General features: G+C 39.4%; 1 protein-coding gene across 5 annotated transcripts in view; it reads left to right on the top strand.

Annotated features, from left to right (window-relative positions):
* The window catches only part of STRBP (spermatid perinuclear RNA binding protein), an 87,999-nt gene that overhangs the window by 70,946 nt on the left and 4,152 nt on the right, over window positions 1–12,901 (top strand). For 4 of the 5 annotated variants that reach the window (XM_023730718.1, XM_023730715.1, XM_023730716.1 and 1 more), the window contains 5 exons: window positions 3,322–3,456; window positions 3,647–3,787; window positions 7,133–7,256; window positions 10,167–10,211; window positions 12,808–12,901. In XM_023730718.1, coding sequence (XP_023586486.1) covers window positions 3,322–3,456; window positions 3,647–3,787; window positions 7,133–7,256; window positions 10,167–10,211; window positions 12,808–12,884 — 522 coding nt within the window. In that variant the 3' untranslated portion in view covers window positions 12,885–12,901. The remainder of the gene's footprint in view (window positions 1–3,321; window positions 3,457–3,646; window positions 3,788–7,132; window positions 7,257–10,166; window positions 10,212–12,807) is intronic. The other variant, XM_023730717.1, reaches the window with a different exon arrangement.

Here is a 12,901-nt window from a genome sequence, read left to right as displayed (position 1 = left end):
ACAGATAATAGAATGAGATGAGATCCAAATACAGAGTATACTTAGTACATTTGGGAATTCACAGAGCCCTCCCCATTGTCCAGGATAAAGTAACAGTCAGAGCTTACTTCTTTGGGGGGGAAAAAAAAACTACTTTGACTGCCATTTGTGCTAAGACTAATAAGTATTTATTATTTTTTCAGTCCGTAAACCCCTTTTAGTACCTTCTCAGTGCTAGGTGCTGCAGAAATTGCATCCAGGGCCTCAAGATACTCTCAGGCTAGAAGGGCAAGACATGTTTATAACTAATTATAATGTAACATGATAAGTACTGTGATTGTAAAATGAATATAATAATGCACATCCCAAAGGAGGAAGTGATTGTGAGATCTACACATACTCACACTCACACACACAGTCATGTAAAATCAAAGGAGGTGAAATGTGAGGTAGGTGTTAGTAGGATTTTACCATGTGGGGAAGCGGTCAAGAGAAGGCATTCTCAGCAGAAGGAATAGGGATATAATGATCTGGAGCTGCAGAAGCAAGTGTTTGGGAATAGCCAAGCAGGCCAGTATGGAGAAGGCAGAGGACTGATGGGGGCTGAGACCTGTGAAAGCAAAGCCTGACTCTCCACCTGATCCTGTGGACAGAAGATGTGATGCCTGGCTGTTGAGAAAACCAGTCATTCACAGGTGGTAATCACAGAGCAGTGTTGTTTTGGTAGTGGTGTTATATATACTAAGAGAAGAAAGGGCTTGTTAGTTCTGAGGCTCAGACCCATTAAGTACAAAAGGGATTAGAAAAGGGAGAGAGCAGTGTGGGCTGGGCTAATAGTAGCCACATTGAGTATATGAAGGTTTTGGTAGTGAATACACATATACTTTCTGTATAATGTAGTAATGGGGGGAAAAAGAAACCCCTTATTATTCATCTCTTCATTTAAAATAGTAGTAACTGATTAAAACAAACAAACAAAAAACCCCAAACCCATTGCTGTTGAGTCAATTCCGACTCATAGTGACCCTATAGGTTAGAGTAGAACTGTCCCGTAGGGTTTCCAAGGCTACAGATCTTTACAGAGGCAGACTGCTACATCTTTCTCCCGCAGAGCAGCTGGTGGGTTTGAACCGCCAACCTTTTAGTTAGCAGCTGAGCACTTAACCACTGCGCCGTCAGGGCTCCAGTAACTGATTAGAAATTCAAATGTTTTTATGTCTTAACTCAATTTTAGAAAAGTGATTTCAGATTTGGAAAGCAGAGGGCGATTGCCATAGACCTAGTTTCAAAAATTATTCATTACCTTTTAAAAATGAAAACTGGAAATTTGCCCTGAAATTTAAAAAAATATAGATTATAAAGACTCTTTTAAGGAGTGATATTTATTGCAAAAGACCCAGGAATGTTTACTAACTTGTCTTTCAGAATTGTCCATTGTTTCACTTCTGCAGCATCAGCCACTTACAAATCAGCACAGGGTGCCTTATTAAGAGAGCCTTGCTGTCCATTAGATTTGTATTCAAAAGAATTCTTTTGGGCATTCATTTACTTTGTTCAGCGTTTATTGAGCAATTACTGTCCTGGAATTACTGACATGATCTGTGACCTCAAAGAGTGCTTGATCTTTTAGTCTTTCCTCTTTCAAAATTATAGTGTGGTGTGTGCGTGCGTGTGTGCGTGCGTGCGTGTGTGTGGTGTATGGTAGCCTTTGTCTTCTTTGAGCCTTTACACTTCTACGTGAATTATGTCTCTTCCTTACCTCTAGTTTTATCCTTCCTTACATCAGTCCTTTCCACTCCTGCTAGAGTGATTCTCCTGTAACATAAATCTAATAACTTCACTTTCTAGCTTAAAGTCTTTCAGTGGTTCCTCATTGTCCAGGATAAAGTCAAAGCTCATTTGCTTGGCATACAAAGTCCTATACAGTTTGGCCCCATCAAGGGTATTTCTAATCAGGTCCTGTTACACCACCGCCCTTTCCTTACTTCCTCATACCCTCTCCTTACTCCCTCATACAAACTAAACTTCTTGCCATTCCCCAAACAAGTGTTCTTTTTCTCTCTTGGGCCTTTGCATCACTGCTCTGTCCAGAATGCTCTACTCTCTTGTTTTCCTCCTGATGATATGGTCCAGTACTCTTTAAGGTCCGGCTCACGTACCACTTCCATGACAACTATGGCGATTGCCCTAGAGAGCTATTCTGTCCACTGTGTTTCTTTAACATACATGTGCTCTCACTTTTTCTTACATTGTTTTGCAGTGATTATACATGCCTCTGTCCCTCCCACTAAACTCTAGCTCTTTGAGAGCAGGAAATGATTGCCTTTATTATTATTTTTAAATCTCAGAATCTGTATTATGTAACTGATTGTTTTTACCTTAACTAGTAAAAACCAGTTGCCCTTGAGTCAGTTCTGACTCATGGCAACCCAGTGCATGTCAGAGTAAAACTATGCTCCATAGGGTTTTCAGTGGCTGATTTTTTGCAAGTAGATTGCCATGCCTTTCTTCCAAGGTGCCTCTTGGTGGACTTGAACCACCAACCTTTTGGTTAGCAGCCCAGTATGTTAACTGTTTATACCACCCCAGCTTAAACCAAAAACCAAACTCGTCGCTGTGGAGTCAATTCCGACTAATAGCGGCCCTATGGGACAGAGTAGAACTGCCCTGTAGGGTTTCCAAGGAGCGGCTGGTGGATTTGAACTGCTGACCTTTTGGTTAGCAGCTGAGCTCTTAACCACTTCGCCACCAGGGCTCTGTTTTTAGCTTAAAAAAACTCATTGCTGTCGAGTTGATTCCGACTCATAGCGAACCTATAGCTTAGGTGCCCTTAAATCTGTTTGGAGAGACTGAGAGGTGTGCAGGCACATTTTCTTCCTACCCCCAAACTGAGAGGTATTTCTTCCTACCTCTAAAGATGAAAAATAGCATACCTTTAGGTGTCCTCTGAATCCCAATTATTCTAACCTCTGTGTTAGTCATTTAGAGTATTGTTATTAGATAATGAACACCATACATCAGACCCTGGAGTGCCATGTAGTGGTGAGGCTACATTGGTGTTGACTGCTAGTCTGTTGGGACTGAAGGCAGGCTGGCCAGATTACTGACTACAGCATTTACTGATTGTAGAAGTTCCATGCCTTTAAAGATATTTTACCCTTTCTGTATACAGGTGATCACTCATCCTAGCTCCTAAAATGATTTTAAGTAGAATTGGTGAACCTCTTTATCAACAGAGACATAGCATAATTATATTAATATTATAAATTTAAAATTAGAATATTACAAATTTAATACTCTAAAATCTTGATTGAAAACCTGCATATTCCTTTTCTCTTGTAGGTAAGAACTCAGGGCCCTATCCTCACAGCAAGTGGCAAAAATCCCGTAATGGAGCTTAATGAAAAAAGAAGAGGTCTTAAATATGAACTCATCTCAGAGACTGGTGGAAGCCATGACAAACGCTTTGTAATGGAGGTGTGTACCTAGATACAAGCCAACCTTGTTTTTTTCCTCAAAAATATAGGATATCTTGAGCTTATATTTTAGACTGAGACAGTTGTGGCACTGTTTGACTTCTGGTGTTTTCTGTGTTATGATACATTTAAGTTAAAACTTTATGGGGGAATTTCATGGGATAATTGCGAAGTGCTTTTCTTGATTTTAGGTAGAAGTAGATGGACAGAAATTCAGAGGCGCAGGTCCAAATAAGAAAGTGGCAAAGGCAAGTGCAGCTTTAGCTGCCCTTGAGAAGCTGTTTTCTGGACCCAATGCAGCAAATAATAAGAAAAAGAAGATTATCCCTCAGGTATGAGTTAGCATTAAACCTTTGCAATATTTTTAAAAATGTTACAAGAATTAAATTTCCTTCCCTTTCTTTGTGCTACTTAGCATTTTCTAAAGCTAATTCCTTTTCTTAGGTTTGGCAACTTTTTCTTTGGGTTAGGTCAGTGAATAACATAAATCTGACCAGTGGGTCCTTGATATGTCATCTTTCTAGGTAAAAAAAAAAAAAAAAAGATTTTAAAGGCCATTATTATTATTAGGGGGTGGGGATGAGGTCTTTCTTAGTTAAATAGAATGTTGAGGTGATTTGGACTTACTGAGTTGTTAGCATTCCTTTAGTTTAGGGAAGCTGCCAAGAATATTTAGGGCTTATTTTATCAGAGTCTGCAGGTGCTCTTCCATTTCCTTTCCATGTTTGTCCCTTTGCTTTGTTTGTTTTGAGTTTCAGTTGAGGTTGGCACAGTAGAACTTGACACTGTGTGCTTCTGTTCATTATTAGCATCGGGGATGTCAGTGCTACTGAAGGCCCAGGTATACAACAAGGTATTTAGAAACGATGGCCTTTATATGCTTTTGCATATCAAATTCTTCTACCTAGTCATTTATACATTCAAAAAATATTTTCCAAACATATAGCATGAGCCATATTGTAAGGGAAAAAGACATACATAAGTAAATATAAGACACATTCTCTACCTCATGGAGAGTACTGGTGTAATGATGTCTGAATATATTATGTGTTAGAAACAAATCAGCTAAAATTACTTAAATAGAAGGAAACTTAGATTATTGAAGCGTCTATGTTAAATATTATGTTCAGTTTCTTTTAAATATGCTAAGTCCGTTGTAGGAGGGTAGAATTGATCTCATTTTACAAATGAGGAAACAAGGCCCATATTAAGATACTTGACTATAGTAGGGTGGGTTGTTAGTTCCCGTCAAGTTGATTTGAGAACTGCTCCATAGGGTTTTCAAATCTGTAATCTTTTGGAAGCAGATAGATCACCAGGCCTGTCTTCCAAGGCACTGCTGGTATGTTGGAACTGCCAACCTTTTGGCTAGTAGTTGAGCATTTAGCAGTTTGTGCCACCCAAGGACTCCTGATTGATGGTGTAGCTTTGCTTTAAACCATGTTCTTGTCCTTCCGAAGGCCATGGCCACTCTCTGGTTGCTTGTCACGTTGATCTTAGACTTTTGTTTTCTCTTCATTTAAACTCCTGAGTTTACTATAATAAACACTGCTTAAATTCTAGGATTCAAAGCATAAATGGAAAAATAACCTTACTGAGTTGAAATAGATAAAAACCCACCTCCGCTGAGTCAACTCCAACTTATAGCGACCCTATAGGACAGGGTAGAACTGCCCCACTGAGTTTCGAAGGAGCGCTTGGTGGATTCAAACTGCCGACCTTTTGGTTAGCAGTTGAACTCTAACTACTACGCAACCAGGGTTTCCGAAATAGATACAGGGTCATTAAAATTGCAGCAGTACACATATAGACAATAAGTGAATTTTTTTTTTTCCCTAAAAACCTTTTGGTATATAGGACAAAATATGTTCTAAATTAGTGGAAAGATAATTGTTACCTTGTTTGGTTTGGTGTGTTTTTTCCCATGGGTTACATTTTGTACTTGGTCAGTTACTTTTAGTGTTTAAAAGCATAGACACAGATATTTGTTAGGTAGTTGTTTGTCTCTGGTTGACTTGAGTTAGATTTGTGTGCTCCTCCCAGATTGCTGCTCCCTGACTACTTTTGACTAAGCTGTGTAAAAAAAGATGTCTGTATGAAGTTCACTCAGTTTTAGAAATCTTCCATACTAGAAGCTATAAAACTCGTGTGTTCAATATGCTTGACAGCCAAGGCGCAGTCTATTTTGGATGTGTGGGATTTATTTCAGTCAAATAGAAAAATGTTTCTTTGTGTTATACATTCGACCTTGAAAGTATCTTCGGCCTAGTCATACTAGAGGTAGTATCCTAGGTGGAATAAGATGATGGCTTTTCAAGGTGAGATAAATGTGTGTGTGTACTTTGACTATTTATGCTGTCTTAGAGTTCCTTTGTTGTAAGATACTGGTAAATTTATCATACAGTATGCTCTGAGGCTCTGTACCACCTTGCTTGCACTTTGGTTGTAGTAGGGAGTTTTAGTACTTTCTAGCTTGAGTTTTTTCTGCATACTAATATTTAAGAATAAGTATTGATTTTCTTAACATTTCAATGTGGGAAAAGGGTGGTTTAGCATTCTTGATTTATCTATTCTACTCTTCCAAGTGTTTTCATACCTATTTTCTCAGTTGCTTTTTCAGCTCTAAAGTAAGGAAAACAAAGTGTGGGTATTATTATCCCAGTTTTACAGTTGGAAGATCAGCATAGAGAGAGATCATGTGACTTCAGTAGGGTGCCATGGCATTTTAGAGCAAGGAGTGGTATTTATTTATTTAATGGTTGATTGATACATAAACACAGCAGAGGAAAGAAGCCAAAGAAATCATGACTTTTCTGAGGTCATAGTTACCTATAGTGCAGGAACTGGCACCCACATCCTTGGTCTTCTGTCTTACTCATTTTTTTTTTTTTTTTTAACCCATTCATGTTCACAGCTAATTCTAGGTAGTTTGTTGGTGGGGTGTTTTCTGCTTCTGGGCAGAGACTGCAATGGACTTTGAACCTAGGTACCAAGTGTCTGTAATCACTTTGTTGTTCTTGTTAGCTGCTGTTGACTGGGCCTCTACTCATGGTGACCCTATGTACAAGAGAGCCAAATGCTGCCCAGTCCTGGGCCATCCCCATGATCGGTTGTGGATTTGACTGTTATGATCCATAGGGTTTTCATTGGTTGATTTTCAGAAGTAGATTGCAAGGCCTTTCTTCCTGGTCTGTCTTAGTCTAAAAGCTATCCTGAAACCTGTTCAGCTTCATAGCAGCACTCAAGCCTCCACTGACAGATGGGTGGTGGCTTCACATGAGGTGGATTGTCTGGGAAATCAAACCCAGGTCTCTTGCATGAAAGGCAGGCATTGCGAACCACCACCAATGCCTCACAATTAGTTTAATCAGGGCTAAAATGACTTTGAATGTAATTTGACTACTGAAATTTATGTGTAGAAAATAAACTGTTTTCTGGGTAACACTCAACTGAAAAGGAGACATTATTTGCATGCTTTTATGTGTCCAGCATGTATTCTCTGGAAGAGTTCTGTAAGGCAGGTGTCATTTTCATTTTACAGATGATAAATTGAGGGTTGAAGGGCACAGAACAACACTGTCTCACCTACAGGCTCAGGTTTCTCTTAGAGTTTGTACATTATAGATGATAGGATGATAGTTCTTCTCTCACTAATGAAAACGTGTTATTTTTATCAGGCAAAGGGTGTTGTGAATACAGCTGTGTCTGCAGCAGTCCAAGCTGTTCGGGGCAGAGGAAGAGGAGCTCTAACAAGGGGAGCTTTTGTTGGGGCCACAGCTGCCCCTGGCTACATAGCTCCAGGTATAGTACAATCTCCAAGAGTTCTGCCTCCTTTCCTGGGTCAGACTTTGAAGAATAGCATCTCCTTGATTTTCTGAGGTTACACAGGGTCTCTGGAAATAACAGCATGGATGTAAATTGGGTGTACACAGAAATTCAAAAGAAGAGACTCTACAGAATGTCATAGGTTTTCTCATGGAGTCTGCTGAGGCTTCCTGGAGGGAAATGACAGATGAGCAATATTGCGCTTGATTGAGGGGACCTATTTTGACAGTGAGGAGGCTAAAAGATGTTCCAAAGATTGAGGAGTTTAGACACTGAGCAGGGTGTATTCAGTGGGAACATAGAAGACAGGTTGGGTATAACAGGAGAGAAAAATTATTGATAAGAGCCTAGCTAAAAAGGGTGAAAACTGGCATTATTAGCATTTGTTTAACACAGTGTTTGGGAACCATCGAAGGCTAAAGAAGTACAAAAAGAAAGAAAGGGGAACACATTTATCCAGGGCTTACTGTACACCAGATACTTTTGAATAAGTGATTTGACTTGTTTTTTAATCCTCATAGTGTTTCTCCAAGGTAGAAATTATTTCTGTTTTCCAGGTGAGGAAACTGAGGTAAGGCAGCTAGTCTAGGGTGAAACAACTAGTAAACAACAAAGCAAAAGATTTGAATGAAAGTGTTTGCAATTCCAAAGTTTTATTCTTTCCGTTTTACCACATGGCTTGAGGGAGATGGGGGAAGGTGTCCTCTCTCTGTCTTCTCTTCTAATCCTTACATCATTTTAGCAGTAGATGTACAGCTGTCGTGTTAAAATCGAGTTCTTTGCAGTATTGAAAATATGGAACTTCTAACTTGAAAAGTAGATTACTTGTAGTTGTTGATCAAGATGAAATTGTCATTAAGATACAGTTTTACTTAGTTACTACTTTTTAGATAACACCTAAGAAAGAATTAGACTAGACCATTTGGGAAGCTTTATGAATGATGCTTGAAATTATATTTTTAGAAGCTTGTCCCAGTAGGTGCATCTCTCAGAAATGTTTCTTGTCAAGAAAGAGTACATTTCACTCATTCAATAAATACAAGAAACATGGATTTGCTCTCATGCAACTTAAGGTTTAAAGGGAGAGACATATTAACCAAATAATCATAACAATTATAAACATAAATACTATGAGAGCATGTAACAGAGGAGCCTGGCCTAGTCTAGTAGATCCCAGAAGGCTTCCCTGAAAAAGTGACACTTGAACTGAGCTTTGAAGACTTGGAGAAGACTTGGATGGAAGACTGTTGTACACAAAGGGAGCAGGAGGTGGCCAGAATGTCTGGAGTGCAGACAGTATGGAGGTGGAGTGACACACGTTAAAGCTGGATGGCTCCGTCCCAGTCCTGGAGGCTGTGGTTTGGATTTTTGTCTTAGTATCCTAAGCGCAGTGGATAGTCATAAAGAGTCCTAAGGAGAAAAGTGACAAAAGCAGACTTTATTTTTAAAAATCATGGTTTCTATAGTGTGAAAAATAGCTTGTAGGGGCCAGAGTGGGCACAAGACTAGTTCTAAGGCTACTGTCAGCTAGTTGTTGAGACAAGAGACACTAGAGGTATCTCCACTGGATGTAGGGAAGCAGATAGACTGAAGGAGTATTTAGAAAGTAAAATTGATGAATTTAATATGGGGAATGAAAAAGAGGAGGGTTTTAAGGATATTTCCTAGGCTTTTCAGCTAGAGGAACTGGGTTGAATTTATGTGCCATTTAATGAGATGGAGACACTAAAAGAAGGCAATTATTGGGGCTATTTTCTACTGAAATTTAACATGTTTGGCCTCATTCAACGCATTATTTAAAGGATAAAGCTTTCATTATATAATAGGAAAGTTACTGAAATGAACCTTTCTTGTCTTTGATCATGTGTTCCATTGGGGCTTAATCTGGTTGAGTCAGTTGTTGCCAAGGTCTTGGAAAGTTTATCTCCTGTAGAGTGGTAAACAGCTATCATCCAGTGCCCATAACCATAAAAAGAATCATTTATGTTCTGCTTATTGCCAGGCTCTTTTGCTCTATAGTGGTGTCTGATTTATGTATTTTAAAGTTATTTTACTAAAAGAATAAAGATAACAGCTTCTATCAACATACTATTTCTAATCCCTACGAAAACACTCTACAGTAGTTTGGGAGGTTTCCTGTTCTACAGATTAGAAAATGGTGACTCAGACATTATACGTCTAAGGAAATATAAGACGTTTCTGTGTTCTTTGTACTATATTTTACTTAATAATACTAGCCCTTTTCATAGGCTCTGGATGCTTACTTCAGTTTCATCAACATTTACTGGGGTCTCCTCTGTCAGATCTTGTGCAGGAGCCAGGAATTCAAAGATCAACAAGTCATGGATCTTGCCGTTGATCTCACAACCTGATTCATGTGTCTTCTTTAATGGGAATTGAGGTCTTAGCCTGCTCTGTTGCTGTTTTCTGAAAAGATGCTTGGAGAGTTCTTTTTTCCAACTTTGAGAAATTGGTAATTTGAATGGTCCTAAGTATTCATTTGTTTAACAAATTATATCCAGTGTATTTTATATGCCAAACATTCTGCTAGGTTGTGATGATATAAAGATGAATAAGACTTGATCTAGTGGGGAAGACAGACAGGAAGTTGATAATTACAATACAGTGTGGTAAATTCAGTGAGAAAGTGACATAGGATATTCGAGAAGGTCAAGGAGAGTCTTGTAGACCATGGTAAGAAGATTCTGCATCTAAAGAAGGATCAGGCTAGACTAGCATCGCTGTGGGAGTGGTTCTTATTCATCCAGCCAACATCTGGAAGGAGTCCTCAGGGCCCGGGATGCTGGGCCTGGTGGTATTATGAATTGGGCCAGTGCCAGCTGCTCTTTGTCCTGTACTAATCTGCTTCCTTCTTCTTTGCATTAGGCTATGGAACACCATATGGTTACAGCACAGCTGCCCCTGCCTATGGTATGTACACCATCTTACTGATTTCTCCCCTTAGTGACTCTGTCACAGCAGTCCAAAGCACAGTTTGTATCTAGGGTTTCTGTAAATGTATCAGAGGATCGCAGGCCTATCTATTCTAGTGACCCAACTTAAATTCCCTTGAAAATGCCACAACCTTGTGGTTCTTGGTTTGTTTGGAGTTGGCTCTTCTCTCTGCTTTGCCTGACTGAAAGACTGCTTGTTCTAATTGCCTGTTTCTGACCATATTGAAATTAAATATTTTAAATAGTTCTTCTTACAGCCAACTTATACTCCATTCAAAGGCTACTGAAGGGCCATACCCAGTTTGCAGCTTGGCTTCTTGCCAATTATGTAGGTACATTTAAGTGTGTAATTTGGAACTGTGTGAACCAGGGGGTGATTTGAGTCAGGGATAGGAAATTCTCGCTCCAAATTTGTAACTGTCATCCTTTTCCATAAATTTTGCTTTGGGGGTGGAGTAGACAGGGTATCATTGGTCCTAGAGAGGAAGTAGTAGGGGTTATCACCAGCAGTGTTATCTAAGTGCTTACTGCAGGAAGTCTGCAGTGCATGTTAGAAAACCGTAAGAATGTCTCCCCTCCCCCCAAAATAAATAAAAGCAAATGCATAATTGAAGCCCAGTGGCCCTTTGGATAACTTTGAATGAGGTTTATGTGGCAATGGAGGCAATAAGGTTTGGAGTCAGTGATATGCTCTTAGACATTTTTTCCTAACTCAGCTGCTACATGTTATAGAATCAGGCGTCTGCAGGATGTTTGTCATTGAGAGGAGAGCAAGTGTGCGTACACGTGTGAGAGAGTGTGCGTGTGAGAAAGTATGTGTGAGTGTGTGTATGTCAGTGCAGCCCTTAGCTGGGCATGCATGTACCCGGAAGGGAAAGACCTTTAATGTATTGCTACTTGTGGCTTTAGTCCTCCTCATGAGCCTGAAGACCTTTGCATTATGCTTTTTCTCTTCACGCATCAGCTTTTCCATTTTTGTTTGGATGAAAATTATGGGTCCATAAGACACTGCTAAACTGAAGCTTCATCTGATTTCATAACTGGAAATATATAGGAAGCGAATGGTTTGGCCACTTTCCCCATTAAGATAGACCATTTCTATCCTGGAAGGATGTGGAGAAGCTGCAATATTCAAACATTTGGAGCAAGTTTTCTTTAAAGCAAAGTGCAGAGTTTGGAGTTAAATCCTTTACCTGAATGTCTCCTCTAGCACACTCAGTTTTGGTCAAGGCTTCCTCTGTTCTGAGCCAGAGAGAGGGGACTAATTCAAGAATATGCTTCCACCCAGAATTTCTTCTAAATTCAAACTCTCTAGCTCCTTTGGCTTTGGCCATTTGCTTTTGCCACTCAGCCAACTTCTGGATTTCATGACCACCTCATCCGTCTTATGAATTATGTTTGGTCAGTTTATCTAAAAACTTTTGACCCTTGGACTACTGTGATATGTTTTGTGTGAACACCAAAGCATCTGCCTCCTAGGGCAGGTTTTTAAGTCTTTCTTTTCAACCACATATAGTAAGTCTCAGGTTCCTTAGTATAGATTTGCTAGAGCTTAATTTTCCCCTTCAAATCACTTTAATATCTACACACTAAGCTACGTTCATGGTTTTCCTCAATCTTTTTAATTTTCTCTCTTGTTCCTCCCTTTCCTCCTTTAACATTATACTTTCACCCTGCGGCTTCCAAGCCCCCACTTCAGAAGGCTCCTCTCTTTTATGTGCCATATAACTGACTTCCAAAGCTGGTGAAATTTGATGCCCCCATTTTTCACATAAAAGATTTGGTTTTTAAATGTTACTGTGATGCAAACCTACTAAAACGATGCTTTATTTTGGCTGTAAGGTAAATATGTCTTTTGGCCTTTGTAAAGCTGTTGCATGTGGGGTAATTTCCCTCCGATCATCTGGTGCTCTTGAATACCTGCTGTTGCTGCTTTGTGATTTCTCCATAGGTTAAATATTAGAATAGAAATAGAGCAGATTTTAAATCATGCTTGCATATGCAGAAGTTTGTGAGGCCACAAGAACGTATTAATTATGAAATTAAGGAAGTAATCTTTCCAGATTTGCCATGCCAATATTGGCAGTAGCCATTGAGAAGATAAACACCTGCGCACAGCTCCAGTTGGAGCTGTCTTTCTGGGGAGCTGAGGCCTGCACAGCCAAGCTGTGCTCTAAACCTCGCAGTCCCTGTGTCTTCTGTAACGTGTAATGTGCCAAGGTGTGAACCAATACGGATTTCTAGCATCACTTTAGAATAGAAATCAATAGCATTGCTTTTGATCTTTAGAATTCATGGCAGCTCACTCCAATGAAATTGCTTTCTGAGTATCATTCTTCTTATGATGTAGCCATCTTAATTTTAAGGGGAAGTTGTTATTTATCAAAATATTTTGAGCAATTTCAAAATCGGAGATCTGTGAGAGATTTGCGAGACTCTACCAAACTGTTACATGTTGGCTGACTAATCTGGAAAAGGTTAAAATAATTACTGTAAGATTTTTTTTTTCTACCTGAAATTTTTATTGGATTATTAAACTTATTTGGAGTCCTCTCCGTTTCTTTTCTCTGTAGGTTTACCCAAGAGAATGGTTCTGTTGCCCGTTATGAAATTCCCAACTTATCCTGTTCCCCACTACTCATTCTTTTAGCAAATGACAGAAGCTAA

The sequence above is a fragment of the Trichechus manatus genome, unplaced genomic scaffold (assembly GCF_000243295.1).
Source record: "Trichechus manatus latirostris isolate Lorelei unplaced genomic scaffold, TriManLat1.0 scaffold00038, whole genome shotgun sequence".
Classification (NCBI taxonomy): domain Eukaryota; kingdom Metazoa; phylum Chordata; class Mammalia; order Sirenia; family Trichechidae; genus Trichechus; species Trichechus manatus.
The sequence above is the reverse complement of the archived record's forward strand: the minus strand, read 5'-3'. Positions and strand labels throughout refer to the sequence as shown.